This window comes from Tetrahymena thermophila, assembly GCF_000189635.1.
Source record: "Tetrahymena thermophila SB210 genomic scaffold scf_8254786, whole genome shotgun sequence".
NCBI lineage: Eukaryota > Ciliophora > Oligohymenophorea > Hymenostomatida > Tetrahymenidae > Tetrahymena > Tetrahymena thermophila.
Genome location: NW_002476542.1, coordinates 193762 through 211398, shown reverse-complemented (window position 1 = coordinate 211398; position 17637 = coordinate 193762). Strand labels below are relative to the sequence as shown.

General features: G+C 23.2%; 4 protein-coding genes across 4 annotated transcripts; 1 reads left to right on the top strand and 3 right to left on the bottom strand. All coding sequences in view use genetic code 6, as the record gives it.

Annotated features, from left to right (window-relative positions):
* Positions 1-1495: 1495 nt before the first annotated feature.
* TTHERM_00551160 (glyceraldehyde-3-phosphate dehydrogenase) lies at positions 1496-3281 on the bottom strand (the record flags this gene model as incomplete). The annotated part of the gene is made up of 3 exons (XM_001009203.3): positions 1496-1696; positions 2066-2704; positions 3093-3281. The coding sequence occupies 3 exons, from the start codon at positions 3279-3281 to the stop codon at positions 1496-1498; spliced, it is 1029 nt and encodes a 342-aa protein (XP_001009203.1).
* A 2019-nt stretch (positions 3282-5300) lies between these two features.
* TTHERM_00551150 (hypothetical protein) lies at positions 5301-7382 on the bottom strand (the record flags this gene model as incomplete). Its single annotated transcript, XM_001009202.4, has 2 exons — positions 5301-6565; positions 6680-7382. 2 exons carry the CDS (start codon positions 7380-7382, stop codon positions 5301-5303), a joined length of 1968 nt encoding a protein of 655 aa, XP_001009202.4.
* Positions 7383-8195: 813 nt separating this feature from the next.
* Positions 8196-14374, bottom strand: TTHERM_00551140 (zinc carboxypeptidase family protein; the record flags this gene model as incomplete). The annotated part of the gene is made up of 10 exons (XM_001009201.3): positions 14260-14374; positions 13901-14195; positions 13717-13795; positions 13006-13581; positions 12623-12757; positions 12397-12560; positions 11580-11891; positions 11233-11521; positions 9839-11051; positions 8196-9604 (listed from the first exon to the last, which is right to left on the bottom strand). Exons 1-10 carry the CDS (start codon positions 14321-14323, stop codon positions 8196-8198), a joined length of 4536 nt encoding a protein of 1511 aa, XP_001009201.3. The 5' UTR covers positions 14324-14374.
* A 1285-nt stretch (positions 14375-15659) lies between these two features.
* Positions 15660-17376, top strand: TTHERM_00551130 (hypothetical protein; the record flags this gene model as incomplete). Its single annotated transcript, XM_001009200.3, has 2 exons — positions 15660-15744; positions 15896-17376. The coding sequence occupies 2 exons, from the start codon at positions 15660-15662 to the stop codon at positions 17374-17376; spliced, it is 1566 nt and encodes a 521-aa protein (XP_001009200.2).
* Positions 17377-17637: the final 261 nt, after the last annotated feature.

Genomic DNA, 17637 nt, shown 5'->3' with positions numbered 1-17637 from the left:
AATTCTATGTAGGATTTTTTAGATAAAATAACTTTAAACTAACTTATTCATAACTAAATTTAAAATCTTATTTATTAAGTTTTAAAATTTTTAAATAATTTTATTTATTATATAGTTATATTAATGAATAAAATAAAAATTAGGATATTAAATTAATGGGAAAGATTTTCTAATTATAATAAGAATAGTAATTAAAAACTTTGACCATTTTTGGTGATAATTTAGTGTTGACTTTACAGTAATTATTTTATTAAAATAAATTTAATTTAAAAATTGTTTTTATTTAATAAATTAACTTAAAAAATATGATATATTATAAATATAAAAATAAATCTATCTATATTTTAGGTTAAATGATCCTATTACTAATTATTATAAAACAAAAAAAATAAAATTCTTTTATATTATTCAAATATGTTTATATTTATTCATCCTTTTTCACCAATTGTTTATCATAATCAGAAATATATTTTAAGTATAACTAATTTTTTGATTACAAAACTTGCTTTCGTTTTCATTTTTATATAAATTACTAAAAAAAATTTAATTGAATAAAATTTTTAAACAAAATATTATATTATAAATCAATAAATAAAAATAAACCTTAATGTAAAGAGTTTATTGTTTTAAATTCATTTTTTTATTATAAAAAATATGGTCCAAAACAAATGAACTATTTATAAATTTGTAAGTAAATTTATTTTTAATAATAAAAAAAAATATCTACTTGATCTATTGTCATTTAAATATACATTTTATTAAATTATATTGTAAAAGATATTTTCAAAGAAGCACAAGATATTTTTTGCAGAAGGAATATAATTTTTACAGTTTTTTTATAAAAATTAAAGATAAAATTTGGTATGCAACCACTTAGTAAATATAATCTGCTTGAATTAATTTAAAAATGAAAGAATAATTTTAAAATATGTTACCTAAAAATCTAAATGAAGAAATAAAAAAACTATTAAATATTTTGATTTGTTTTAGAGGAAGTAAAGCAACGAAAGTTAAATTTAATTGGCTTACTGAAAAATTCAAATTAAAATCTAGAAAAAAAATTTCTAAGCTTTATTTTTAGATACGATAAATTTGAAAAGATACTAATTTATTTATAAATTTAATATTAATAGTTATACCTAGGACAAATAAATTCCATAAAATTAAATATAAATATCATATTATCGTTTATATTGCATCATATCAAATATTAATAGTCTAAGTAATTAAAGTAATGACTGATCTAATAAATAGATAACTTTTTTATTCAAGTATCTATTCAAATAATAAGTTGTATTGTATTATTAAATAATGAATTAGACATAGTAAAATTATAAACCAAAGTTTTTGTAAAAAAAAATGGTGGTATTTTTGTGCTTTTAAAAGTGTATATGATATACTTTACACATAGGTATATAAAAGACACTTAAAAATACAATAGTAATGTTCAAATTTTTAAAGACGAATATTTATTTGTTTAAAGATTTGTAATTGATCAGAGTCCAGAGGTCTTCTTGACGTGAAGAGCGAGGTCAATTAACTTATTAGAGTAACCCCATTCGTTATCATACCAAGAAATGATCTTGTGGAAGTTATCATTCAAACCAATACCAGCCTTGTGATCGAAGATGGAGGTTCTGGCATCATGCATGAAGTCTTGAGAGACGACTTCTTCCTTGGTGTAACCCAAGATACCCTATAATTAGAAAATAATGAGTTAAAAACGAATGAATATATGAATTAATAAAAGTAAAAAACAAAAAAATAAAAAAATAGAATCTCTTAATTTAATTTATAGCTTTTTAATTAACTCATTAATATTTTTAAAAAGAATGAGCATTGCTTTTTATTTAAAATGTATTTGAAAAGCTTTAGCTTTAAATTAAAAGATAATATGTTATCTTTGTTAAATGCCTATATTTTTTTTTTTATCAATAAAATAGAAAGCCTGAGCTATACAATTAAGTATATTTCGGCCCTTTTTGTTAGCATTTATCCTTATTTATGTAGTATTTATTCTCTTTAAGTTTAATAATTAGCATTTTTAAAGGGAATTAATAATTACCTTGAGTTCACCTTCGGAGGCTTCCTTCATGGCTTCACAAATGTTAGCATAGGTGGTACCCTTTTCGAGTCTGACGGTAAGATCAACGACAGAGACGTTAATGGTAGGAACTCTGAAGGACATACCAGTCAACTTACCCTTCAAGGCAGGGAGAACTAGACCGACAGCCTTAGCAGCACCAGTGGAAGAAGGAATGATGTTGGTTGAGGCAGCTCTACCAGCTCTCCAGTCCTTACCACCCTTGGAGGGACCATCAACAACCAATTAGGTAGCAGTGGAGGCGTGGACAGTGGTCATGAGACCTTCAGCAATTCCGAACTTTTCGTGGAGGACCTTAGCAACGGGAGCAAGACAGTTGGTAGTGCAAGAAGCGTTGGAAATAATGTTTTAGGAGGGGTTGTAGTTCTTGTGGTTAACACCGAAGACGAAGGTAGGAGTGTCATCCTTAGCAGGGGCAGAGAGAATGACCTTCTTAGCACCACCCTTCAAGTGAGCAGCAGCCTTTTCTTAGGTAAGGAAAGCACCAGTGGATTCGCAAACGAAATCAGCACCAGCATCACCCCACTTTAAAGCAGCGGGATCCTTTTCCTTGAACAAGGTGATGTTGTTACCGTTGACCTTGATGGTGTGGTCGTCAACCTTTATTTATAAATAAATAAGTATTAGTAAATGATATTTCATGAATTCCTCTTTGTTTGTTTTTCGTTTATATCTTCCTCTCTCTCTCTCTTTAAATGGGTTGAGTAGAATATTAGAATATTATATGTTCAAAAATGAGAAATGAAACTCATCATTCATAATGAGATTGAATCCTACTCAAAAGAAAAAGGTCAAAATGACTAAAGAAATAGTGGTGTCGTATAACTACCATATTTCCTATAACAAGAGCAGTGTTGGAAAAAAGATATTTGCTTATTTGATGGGTATTAGTGAAAGAGGTTTGAAGGTATATAAGTAGAGTTTGAACGAAAATACATAACCAAATAATGAGTTAAATAGTTAGTTAATAAATTAATTAGTTAATTACCTTTTCGATTTTACCAGGGAACTTAAGGTGAGCAGAGTCGTACTTCAATTAGTAAATGAGGTAGTCGACATCCATGAAGGGATCGTTGATAGCAACAACCTTGACTTCGTTGGCGTGGTTTTCAACAGCAGCTCTTAATACTAATCTACCGATTCTACCAAAACCGTTAATACCTAATCTCAAAGCCATTTTATTATATTAGAGGATTTTTATTTGAAATAAATAATTTTTTTATTATTTTGTTTGTTTTAAAAATTTTTAATTTATTATTTGATACGACTCTCCGCTCTCAAAAAGCCTAATTTAAAGATATTAATTACGTAATTAAGTATTAGAAAGTGCTCTTACTATTACGATCTATTGCCAAACGAACTTTAAATCATTCTTCCTTCATTTATTGACAGAGTATTCAAAAGTATACCACTATTAATATCTCAAATCCCCCTTTTAGTCTTTATTATTATTTTACAAAGATATTTCTTTACTGGCGACAATAACATCTACTTTGTATATAAAATACAATAGTACTGTTTTTCATTTTATTTAGTGGGCATAAAATCCTGCTGATCCATTTTTCCTAAATAGAAAAATTTATCAATTCAGATTAAAATATGGAAAGTTTACTCTTTGACTCAACATCTAAACGTTCATGTATGTGATTTAACATATAAATAATAAGAATTAAATGAGTTTCAATAACGTGAGTATCTTTGATTTGAACAATATAAATTTTATTTAAATGCATATAAATAACAATTTTTAATGATGGAAAGAAAATGTAAAATGAAGAAATCCGATGATTAATTGACAGTGTAAAAATTGGTTCATATTTAATATAATTCTTAAGATCGCTATCTTATATATAATCTATGTATTTTAGCAGTAACTTGAATCTTTATTAAGTCTTTTCCCTTTTTCATTTTTCATTTTATTGCGAATGATGTCTTTTAAATCAAAGTTCTATATTTAGAAAAGCAAATGAAATTCTAAATTGTTTTCCTAAATAGACACACTTTTCCCTAATTTATAAATATTTTATTGCACTTATTTTATAGATGCTTCTATTCTAATCTGTAACGCTTTTATACTCATGGTTAGTAATACTAAATTTGAGAAAATATTTGCCCATTTTAAATTGTAAACATTAAATATAAGGGAGTTTATGCTTTGGAAATCAATTATGTTTTGATGTTTTGTCTGATAACTTCTATTTTTAACTGAAAAAAATATATTAATTAGCAGGAAGTTTTTTAATGTATCAATATATCTAAGTTCCTAAAAATAAAAAGAGTTGTAAAGCAACATATCTGCCATTTTAAATATCTTATAGAAATCAGGACTGAGAAAATCATTTTATTTTAAGTATAATCACTTTGATTAATTTTTTATATCGTCACTTAATTCTTAAAACGGTACTTAAATTTGATAATACTTGTTACAAATCAACCTATTTATTTATTGATCAAGAATATATATTTAAAGTAGCATATATTATATATTTTTTTTTTCAACCTAATTAAAAGAATATATTCCTATTAATTATAAAAAATTAAATAATTTATAATCGTTTGTCTATAATTTATGGCTAATATAAAGTTAAGTTATTTTTTAAGTTTTAGCTTGGTTCATCTTTTAACAACATTATAAATTAAATTAATGTTTATCTAAATCAAAATAAATTGATAAATAAATTATGATCTTGTAGCAATTAGCTATTTATTCATGAAAGCTCTGAAGAAATCATTTTTAAAAAATAGAATCAGTACTCTTACTGAAGAGAGTATATTATTTAGATAATTGATGGAATAGTACTTAAATGAGGCTGCTATTTTTCAAGTGATGAAAAGAATATAAATAGAATATTGAAAGTGGGAATTGTATCTTTTAAAGATAAAAATTAGAATGTTAGAGAATGCGACATAAATTTACGTGTTAGTAAATGTTTTCAACAAAAATATTAAGCAAAATAATAGCACGTCATTCTAACTCAAATGGCAATTACGAAATGATTTATTTTTGCAAAAATAAAAAAAACTTTGATAATAACATATTTTACATAATACGCATCAAAATTAAATCAAAAAAATAAATATTACGCATTTTTACAACATACATAGATATATTTACCAATAAGCAAAATTTAATATTTCAATAATATTAAGTGAAGGATTTCAATTTGAATTTTCTTATTACTATTTTTTTTAACCTTCACTATTACTATTAGAACTAGCTTTATTATTAGAAGTATTGTTACTATTATAATTATGATTATAATAGTGATTATTACATGAGGGCGCTTTATTCATTTTAACTTACATTACTCATGCTCATATGTGAAACATTTAAGAATTAAAAATTATTTTATGCTTAATTGCTAAATCTATCATCAGGTCTTTGTTGTGGTTATTATTATTATTATAATTATTATTAAATTAAATTTGGTTTTTATACAAATTAATTTTGGTTTTGCTAAAAATTATTTTAGTACGGCATCTAATTATAATTAGGCTAAGGTTAAAAGTTAAACTTCTATGATTTAGGTTAGATATCTGAAGTATTTTATTGATTATTTGAACCAAATCTTACATTTTATTGAGATGAAGGAGGGTTTTACTAAATTTATTAAACTGGCTAATTATTATCATTAATTTATCTTTACTATCCATTATTTGCATTTTGAACATAAATCTGTTAACCTTGAATCTAGTTTTAAATAGGATTGATATTATTTACCTATCTCTAAGGCATTTATTAGTCATTAGTTTAGTTTGCAAACATTTATTTTTAAGAGTAGTTTGGAGAGATAGATGTCTAGTTATTAGTCTACACGTTTTAAGTTGGTTAATAATTCAACTTATTTTAGTCTCTGTTTTGGTATTAAGTAGGATCAATAGCTTAATTTCTTTAATTAAGATTATTTAAGTCCTATTAAGAAATCTAATTGCCTTATACAGCTTAATTTCTAATTAAATTATTCTATGTTAGATTCTCTGGCTACGAAGCAACTTATTAAGTATTAACTGGATTCGGTTATCTTTACTATTAAGGCAATAATTATTGATTTTGCATCTACTATTATTAATATTATTATTACTAAATATTCATGAATTATTATTATTGTTAAATTTAATTAGGCATGAATTATTACTAAATAGGCTATTATCTCTGTTGCTATTAAATCATTTGCTATGGATTTTAAGGTATTTACTGTTATTGATTAAGCAAATTTTATTGTAAGTTAGGTTATAGTTGTTTATTAGTAAGCAATTACTATTAGTTCAATAATTGCTATTGTTATTGGATTTATTACATATTTTATTATCCAGGATTTGGCTATGCAATATTATTTGGCACTTTAATTTAGTTGCCATCTATTTACACTTTTTAAAGTTATTATGATATTTATTAAACATCAGAATTTTAATTTTTATTATTAAGTTTTGCCTTAAACCTATTTTGAGGCTATTTAGGACCTGTTATTTTTATCAAAATATAAATAAATATTCTTACTATCAATTGATTGATCAATAAATTAATCAATTTGAAAATATATAATATATCATGATTAAATAATTTATAAAATTTACCTGCAATTGTTTTTTCTATATCAATATCGTCATCATCATCATCATCTTCATCATCATCATCACCATCAACATTCTTTTTAAGGGTTTATGGGTGTACATAATCTGTTACTTAGTCATTATCTTCATCAGAATCATTTTCGCTACTGTTATGATCATTTTGAAAATTATTTTCATTGATTTAATTAGCAATTGGTTGCTAATTAAGCTTGTTTATCTCATAAATTAACTATTAGTTTTATTATACTTTCTTATCTAATAAAGTTGTTTCCTTTTAATGTTCATTTTACAAAGTATATATTATGTTCATTTTATTATCTATTAGCTAGTCTTTTTTTTATTATTTTTCTTACTCTTCCTATTATCTCTTTAGTTCTTTTTATCTCTCTTCCTCCTCCTTTTCATATTTTAATTTTTCTCTGTAAATTTGTTCGTAATCTTTTTTCCTTTCCTACTCAAGTAGCTACTTCAAATGTGGTTACATTTCCAAGGTATTTTACTAGCCTAGCTTTTTAGAATTAATCTCATATAAATCTTTGTCGAATTTATCTATTTGAATGCAATATCTCTAATCGTATTTTAAGATATTTAAAAAGGTATTAATAGCAATTTTTTCATCTCCATCTTTAATAGCTTTTTAAAAACTGTTAATAAGAGACTTCTATTCATCGAATTAGTTTTTAAACTGAATACTTTAGGTAGACATTTAAGATTTTCGCAAAAAACAATTTACTTTTTCTTACCTTTTTTTGATATTTAAATTTGTTATTTATTTAATCTAATAATTTTTAATTTTGTGATAGAATCTCTTTTTTTCTTTTATATATTCATTGATTTTAGTTTTAATATTCTAAAATGTTTTGGTTTTTTCCCCTTATTCTTTTCAAAGATTTGCTGAGAAATTGAGAAGGATAATGAATTCATTATAAATTATTGTTTGTGTTCTCTTAAGAATATTTTATTTCTTACAAATTGAAAAATAATGTATTCATATTTATTTCATTCATTTTTGAATATGCATTAAAAAAATTGCTTTCCATAAAGTTAAATAAATTTAATCAAATAATAAATAAATAAATTTCATATATTCTATTCTGAATTAATTCCATCAAAAGATATTAGTTTTTTTAAATTTTTATCTTTTAGACTATTAAAAAATAAACACAAATGAATATTTAAAATATAGTTAAAATCTTTTTTTTAGTGATAAAGAGATATGAAAAGATTAAATTAAAAATAATAATTAAATATTTATGAACATAATTATTAATTAATTAAATTTGTTTTATATTTTAGTTTGTATTTTTTTGATAATTAATTTTTAAATTATTTTATTATAAAGATATTTTAATTTTCTAAATATTTTATGAGAGTAGATAAAGAAAGAATTATTTGGTTAGTTGATAAGTTATTTTGTTACTAAATATTAGATTATTTATTTTTATTTTGGAAATAAAAAAACTATTTTTGTAAATTTTTTCTTTTGAAAGTATTAAAAAAATTATTTTTTTGGATTCTTTCATGACCTTATTCCATCCATTTTATATTAGGTATCATTTTGTTTAATTTGTTTTGAGGAACTCTCCTTTGAATTTAAGTAACTCAAGTTTGTTAACCACTTTTTATCTTAGGAGTTTTTAGGTGTTTGATAAGCGGTTTTTGAAGCTTCTTCGTTGTATTTTTAGGAAAATATTCCCTTTAGTTTTATATGATTGACTTCTGGGTTCCAAGAGTTGAGAAGTACATCTGAGTTATTTAAATCTTGGTATTAATTGAATATTTACTAAGAGTTGTTGATAATATGTTTTATTTCACTTTTTGATTATAATTAACTAAATTTCATTGCAGATATTTTATTTTTCAATGAATAATTTTTAAATTACTCTTAGTATTAAGATTAATTTAATGTGTTTTGATTATTATGGTTATTCATCTTAAATTGTCTAAAATAAGAATTTCTTTAGTTTTTACCTGAGCCTGTACCACTTCTTATATGCTTTTAAGTAGGAGTTTAAGTTTCATTAAAGCTATTCTAAGTGCTTTAAGGGATGAGTTTTATGTTATTTGAATATGGCTATTGAATTTGATTTTGATCTTTTGCCAGAAGTCCAAAGACTTTTTTGGGTAATTTCTCTTATTAGTTTGATTAATTTTCACATTTTTCAGCAGTAGTAGTTTAGTTTTAGTTTTAGTTATTTGTTGATTTCATATTACTATTCTATTCTTTATAATTAGAGTAATAATCATTTTACTCAATTTGGCTGAGATGTATTTGTTATAGTTTTGTTCCTTTTTCCTAAAAAGAAATCCTTCTTTATGTTTGACAAGATGTAGTATTTCTTGATAAATGTAATATTTTAGTATCACAATTGTATTTTTTAGAGTTTTCTTTTAAAATTTTACTAAAGTTTTTGATTAAATTTCCATTCTTCTTATTAGATGTATTTGGCTCATTTTGTTAATTTTTCTTGATTGTGCTATTAGATCTCTAAATAACTTATTAACTGTCATGATTATTAGTGGTATTAGCTCCTTGCTAATTTTACTATGTTAATTCCTAAGGGTTTTGAGCATAAATTTTGCTCTCTTAGATTACTTATTTATTTTACTAACCTTAAATAACCATTTAAGAGTTTGAATCAACATGCTTTTAGTGTGAGAATCTATTAATAGCGCTTTATAGTCTTCCACTTCTTGCACTTTTAATAGGTTTTTCTGCACTTTAGTCTTGTTACCAACCATTAGGATTTAAAGGATTAAACCAATTAGCTTAGGATAAATTTTACTCTGCCTCAGTTTATAATTATTAGATTGCCTACTTAAATGTGTTTACTCCTTTTAAACCATTCTAAGGATGAAATCTATTTTTTGGAAAGTTAATATTAACATCCTAACTCTAATGCTGATCTTATTTCTTTTATTCCTTATCTATATTAAAAAAAAATATTTATAAAAAAATTATATTAAATATTAAAATATTGATTAATTTTTAAGAAAATAAATTTTAATAAAAGCAAAAATGTTTTTGTAAAAGAAAATTTTTTTTTAAGATAATTTTTTATTTTCTTTATAAGAAAAATTTTAAACGTATTTCAAATTAAAAATTTTTATAATTGAAAATAATTTTATTAAATTATGTATTAAAAAATGAATATAAAATACGAATTTAGTCAATTGAGTTGTCATGTGAAGCATCTTAACCCTGATTATCTTCATTAGTATTGTTAATATTGCTATTTATGTTGGTATTGTCATATCCATAGTAGTTATTGGCATAAGAATTTTGCAGAAATGCAGCAATATTACTTGATTTATATTTCATTATAGTTTTAGGATCAATTAAGATGTTGTATGACTTTGGTGTAGTTAAAGGGGTGTTTTTAGATATTCTAAACCTCTTTTTATATACTTCTTCTTTTAAAAATTTAATACATTATTCTCTCTATTATTCTCTTTCTTAGTTTCTAACTTTTGCATGATACTTTTTCTCTTTGAATTTATTATCTTGCTCTATTTCTTCAATAAAATCTATTTAGTTTTAATTATTTGACTAACAAGACTCAATTAAAAGAGATTTCTGCTATCTACTTGATAAGCTTCTATCTAATTTTTCCTAATCCTCCTTCTTTTCTTAGAAATCCTTATTATTAATATCTGATTCTTAGATATTATCAGCTTCGTCATCGTCTTCTTCTTTGAGATTTAGACTTTCATTATAATTTATAATTTAGCTTGGACTTTTTTTAATATTTTAATTGCTGACATAATTTTAATTTTGTATTTAAATTAATTTAGAATCCTTAGACACATTTTTTTATTTGATCCTCTAAGAAGGTCCAGTCGAATTAGTAGAAATAGAAGAGTTTCTTTTTTATTAGCGCTATTAGTAAGGTTGCTATTTACTTTTTTCAGATCCACTAACATTTTCAGAATTCATGTTTGATTGGTTAATCAACCCAATTGATTTAGCTATTTTGACACCAATTACATTGTTTATTTTTTCTTTTACATTAAGTTCATCAATAAGAGGATCTGAATCACTCCCAGAGTCTTCTTCTAAAAGATAACTGCTGCTATTCTACTAAATATTACTTTTTATTATATCTTAAATAATAACACTTTTCCTCACTTGTTTATAAGCTTTCAAAGTCAATTACAGCTACTGTTTAAGAGATTCATCTGCATTGTTTTCTATGTAATAAGCAAACATACATCTTATTAAGTCTCCTCCAAGCTTTGTTAAATCCTAAATTTTAAAATGTGTTGCTCTGCCTCCATTTTTCTTGTCATTATAGCCAAAAAACGAAGTTTCAATCGTAAAAATATTTGGTTTATTCACCCCACTATTCCAAGCTATTCCTCTTGCAGTATTTTCCTGTTATTTTTGTAAATTTATTTTTATTTTTGATATTAAAGTAAAAGTTATTTTTGAATAAATTTAATTTTTCTCAAATTAAAAAAAATTCATTTATGATAAATTTAATTTAAAAATAAAAAGTTTAATTGAGTTAGAAAATTTTATGCTAGAATAAATGAATAAATAAATAGCTAAATACTTTGTAAGATTCTAAGCCAAAAGTGCAAGAGGGGTAGTGTAGAACAGGATTAAGTTTAGAAAGCATCATAGGAAATAGACAACAAGCATATTAATCAGATTCCATTTTGCAAGCATAAACAAAGGAATTTAATTTCTTGCTATGACCATGAAGATCAATAAAATAATCAATTTGGTAATCTTATTAACGGTATTTAGAAATCAAGTTTTTTATACTATAAACAGTTGGATGTAAGAGCTTATTTGGATTACTCCATTATCTATTTAAATCAACTCCTGATAAATTACACCTTTAAGAATTAAAAAATTTTATATTCTTTTAAAGTCATATTAATATTTTATATTTACCTAAAATTTCCATAAAGAACTCCATCAGGATTTACCATTGGAATTATTTTAAAAATATATTTGTTTCTTAAAAAGTTAGCTTCTACACAGTCAGAAACCAAAAAATCAATAACACCTTACATCAAGAATGAAGAAACAGTTTCACCTGGATGTTATCTAGCCATAAGCATAGCTATCTTTTTTTATTTACTCTCATTAGGTGGATTTTAAGTTTTTCCTTTTTCGATTTAATCTTTTTCCTTGTTAGTTATAGTCAGCAAAGGGACAGCATTGTTTGATATTGTATGACAAAGAATTTCCTTTTTTATCTGTCTAATAAAAAAAATTTTATTAGTTTATAATAATGTGTAATTTACACTCAAAATCATAAATATTTAAATTAAAATCATTCTCATATTAGCAAATTGAAATTTCAAATAAAGTGATTAAATTTCTTACAAATTTAATTTTTTTAAATTAAAGATATATTTAAATCTAATTATTTTTTAATTGATATATTTAATCTAAGTTATTTTCTTAATATTTTCCTCCTAAAAACCTTAAATTAAATGTAAGAAATTGCATATTTTTTAATTTAGCATGAAATTTGAATTTGATTTTAAATTAATCTTAGCAAAATAAAATAACTTTCTATTTTAGTTAAGATTGATTAGCATTGATACATAAATTAATAGTAGGCTTTATCTTTATAATCTATTCTTTAATATTGCAATTTAGATGAAATAGATAAATTTCAATTTGTATTTAGAAATGTTTGAAAGTTTCATATTTTAATTTCGAGTGATTTTTAGGTATTAGCTTTTAAGTTTAAATATACATCAAAGGTTAAGTTAATTGGCATTTTTCTATGGTGGTATTCAAGTGGTTAATCATCTAGGTGTAAGAATATGGATAGGACATAGCAAAATATACAACATCGTCGTCATACTCAAAAGTATATGAAAAAGAAAGTGTATAATAATAGTTATCATAAGTTTCTTCCTTTATATTATTCGAAATTGAGCATTAAAACAAAATAAGTGAAATATTTTAATTCAATTTACTTTTAAAATTTAATTTTAGTAATATTTCACATTGTTTCCTCCTCTTTCCCAGCTTTTTTCTTTCTCATTTTTATTTTTCTTGACAGAGAAAATAGCAGGTTTCATACCATTTTTGAACAAAGATTACTTTTTACTCTAATTATTTCAAACGGTTTAAGTAAACAAAAGAGATTTGAGAGAAAAGTGTAATTTATATAATGGTAAAGGTAAAGGAAATAAATATATTAATTAGGTGATCAAATAAATATTATTTTTGAATGTATATTTGTAAGTTAGTTAGTTAATTATGTTTGAAATAAATCTTTTAGAAATAGAAAGATAAAAGAAAAAGAAAATTAATAAAATTTTGACAAGAAAGTGAATTTATTTTTAGATTTAATTACATGATTTACTAAATTCAACTTGATGGTTTTATCCTTTTTAGTTTTTGAAATAGAAAAGTAGAACCATTGAGCATAACCTTTGGAATTTATATCATTACATATTATTAAATCATACTCATCAGAATATTTTGGATCTCTTCTCTAGAACGCGTACATCAGATTTCCAGACTCAAACCTGCTATCAAAAACTAATTATTCTTATTAATTAACGAGCTCATCTTGTATGTCTTCGCTCACTATTATTTAATCTTAGTCGCTTAGATAGTTGATTTAATGATTAGAGGCATTTTAATCCAAATTATTACTAGAGCCTCTAGGGGATGAAGTTATTGATTTATATTTGTGCTTCTCTCTTAGTTGTTGAAAAATATCTGTTTCACCTATTAATTCCTTTGATATGTGTTTACCAAGTGTAAATACATTTGCTAAATTTATGTAATATCCTGCAAAATTATGATCCATTTCGCTTTCTTCTCTCTTCTCAGAGTATTTAGAGTATATCAATTTATAATTTAAATTGTCTTTCATGTATTTATCATATAAATAAGCTTAGTTGCTTCTATCCATTTATTGGGCCTTTTTAAAAATTAAAATAATTTTAATAGAACAAATAAAAATTAGTATTTCTAAAATTTTGGCTTTATTCTTTTCAAACAAATAAAGTAGAAATCCCAAACCAAACGAAAGTTAATTTAGAAATTTAGTTTATACTCGCTTTTATTGCTGATTTTATGGAATTTGGTTGTTTGTTATTTTACTTGAGTTTGTCTACTAATCCAATGTTTGTTTTCTATTCAATTAATAAATAGAGTATGATGTAAGGATAAATATTATTATTTAATTTAATAGTTGTGCAATTTGCATCCATTATTAAATGTCTCTCTCAATAATTTACTTAATTGTAATGTTATCGAGTAACAATTTAGGTTCATAATTGATTTATTTGCTATTGTCTAGTAGAGGATTAGCCTCTGGAAGATGAAGACTAAATCTATGTTTTAAATTTTTATAATCTTCCTCATCATCAGATTCATCTCCATCACTTAGCTTCATATTTTCTTTTAATTTAAGATTTGAACTAGGTATCTCAATATATGTGTATAAATCCTTTTCTTCAATAAATCCTTCTTCCTCTTGATCCTCGCTGAATTACTTGCTTAAAATGAACTTCTTTTGAATGATTGTTTCATCTTTTTCAATTTTTAAAAAAAATTTAGAGATTTCAATGAGTTTATTACTTGTAAAATAAAGTACTTTAATTCATATTTCTTTTGCCATACAATGATTATTTGTTACTTTCTTATTTAAGCTGAATCATCAAGCTATTTTGCCGAACAGTTAAAAAATTAAAAGAAAAATATTAAAAAAAATTAATACTTAATTAATTAATTATCAAAAACTAGTTTAGTATATTTTAAAAAATACTTGCTAACATATAGACTATATATCAATCAACCAATTATTAACTCATGCATTCTTACTGATTCTTCAAAATGAATATTTTTATTTCTTAAATTATAAAAAATCTATGAGAAAGAAAGAGAATGAAATAAATTATATTAAACAATTTTATTAGAAAAGCTCTTTAATACTTACTTTAATACTAAATTTCATTATTATAAACAGCTTAAACATTCTCACTTCTCTCATTTAAACTAGTATTCTATTAGTAAATATTTATCTAAAATATCTAATAAGAAAATTTATAGTATCTTACTCAATAAAGGTATCTATCTATCTTTTGGTGTTAAAAAATATTCAAATAATTCTAAGATGAAAAGTTTTTTAAGATGAATTTAATAATCTCTATTAAAGGTACAAGCTAAATTTGTAATGACTTTTTCTAATTTTATTGAAGGTAAAATTTAAATTTGCTATTACTTGTAAGTCGATTTTTACTAATTAATCTGATTAGAAAATTTTAATTTACATTTATGAAATTAAAAGCAAATTTGATGTGTTGAAAACTATTTTCATTTTAAATTAATTAATTTAATTTATAAAAATATTTTTTAGAAATAAATTTATTTTATTGAATGTTAAAATAATAAAATTTTAATAATTTTTGTTTTTTCTAAAATTTTTTTAATTTTTATTAAATTTTCAATTTTTTGTTTAAAAAGTTTACTTTTTTTATATTCTGCTATTTTTCTATGCTTTTTTAAATGAAATATTTACAATTAAAAAAATAAAAATAATTTTAATTAAGCTTAAAGAAATACTTTCATTCTTATAAATATTTAAGAATTTTACTATGGAGAATTTTGTTTATAAATTTAATTTTAGCTAACGATTTCTGATTAAATGACTATATTTCCCGCAATTTTGCATGAATTAAATAATATTCTTTTTGTCTGTTTAATATTTTAAGCTGATTTATTTTGATTAATTTTTATACTGTTTTATAGCAGTAAATTAATTGATAAAATTTCAAACAAAATCTTTTTTAGCTTTTTAATAATTAAATAATAGAGCAAACTAAATATAAAGAAGTACGTTGTTCTAAGTTTAAGATTGACTATTTGCTTATTAAAAATAAATTATTTTAATAAATTTAGGGGGAAAATATTATTTTTTTCTTTTTACTTAATATAAAACGATAAAGGAAGAGCATTTATTTGATTTTTAGTTGTGTCTGTCTCTCTGCCTAAATAATGATGTAATCTAAGCCAAAAGATATTTTGAGTGAGTATTTGCTATTTACTGATGGAAAATTTCTCTCAGAGCCTCTTTACACTTGTATTCATTCAATTCTTTTATTGCATGAGAATTAATCTTAAAAAATTATTTTAAAGAAAAGATTTAAAAATTAAAAAATATTTATCAAAGTACAATTTCACATTTTCCAACTTTATTCTTTTTTATGCTTATGATGTTATTTTTTTAATAGAAAAATTAAATGAATTCGATAGCAAAATGTTGAAACTTAAACAATAAATTTTAGGATTAAAGAATATAAGTATCCTAGATGATGAGCTATACAATATTATAAGCATTTAGTTAAGTGAGAGCTTTATTTATAGCATTTAGCAATGGTAAATAGAAAGCATTATAGATAAAACATATCTTCTTTTGAAAGCTTAAGAATAGAGTTCGCCTAATGTTTTGAATATGGACAACAGCGCTATTGTTTACCTAATTAATAGAAATATAAAATTTGCTATTATCTATTTGATAACTAAAATTGTAATGAAAAGAATAAATTCTTTAACGCTATCTGAGCAACTTTTGAAATTTTTTGAGACTGTGGTTGATCTTATGTATGATATGCTAATTTAAGATGAAATTGCTTTGCAATGTTATGGATATGCATGTTTTAAAATGTATGAAAAATTATAAAACGATGAAGAGAATTAAGAAGAGCCCTAGATTTTTGAAAGCAATCATTCCTTTCACATTTTATAAAAAATAAAATAAATTTCTAAACATTTATTGAGTATTTTCTTAAGCAATTTTAACCAAACTAGTGAAGTCTTTTTAGAAAAGTATGAAATTTTGATGCTTAAATGCCTGAAATCATCCAATTATTTCAGTTAATAAGGTGGATTAATCTTACTCTCAAATATCCTGAAAGTGACAGAAACATGCTATCATACAGGAATGTATTCTATCATTCAAGAAATGAGCATACCTTAAAATTTATTAATATAGATTTATCGTATCTTCGTACTTCTTTCTCCAGAAGAGCAGTTGGTAAAAAATATCTTTACCAAAATTGGATCTCTTTCATTGCCAAATCAAATACACTTTTTGAGTAACTTTTTGCATAATGGACTATTCTAAGAAGTTTATTATTCATTTGACTTTAAATAGTAAAAATTTGATTGCTTTACTCAAGAATACTCTCAATTAGTTCTAAAAAATCTATACAAATTTTATTAAGATAATCTTAAATAATATGTAGATGAAATTTAGTAATCATAGAACAAATTAATTGCAAAGGATTAAAATTATCAAATAGAATCACAAAAAATCATATAAAGTCTTCTAAGAAACGCCGAATTATTTAACTTAAACACTTTCTAGTTGTATAGCGATTTAAAGTAATATATTGATGCTCTCCAAAATACCCTTCCAAATAACTCTGTTTCTCCATATATCATAAATAACCTTATAACAATTATGATTCAATATAACTAAGCACTATTTTAATTCTAAGAAATAGCTCCTTTCTTTGCATACTTAAAAAATCAATCATTTTAAAATACAATTATCAAAGCAAAAATATATTTTCTTCTTTCTTACTCAGACGCAGATGAAACTAATGCAGAAGTAAATAAATATTCTCCCAAAATTATCTTGATTTTTATATATAAACAAAAACATCAAACCCCCTCTTTAATTTCATAATCTACACATAGTATTTATTGAAATTAAATATTAAAATAGGGGGATTTTATTTTTAAAAAAAAAATTAATCATCAAACTCATAAATTAAAAATAATATTATTAGGTTTAAAAAATAAAACAAGTGGCTTTAAAAGTTAAATTTGGAAAACTTCTTAAGTAAATAAAAAATGTTAAATTAGAATATTTTGCATTGCACTGTGCTGAATTATATTTGAGTAATCCATAATTAACTGACATAGAAACAGATTTTGATGAAGAAGTTTTATGTAAAATTCTAAATTT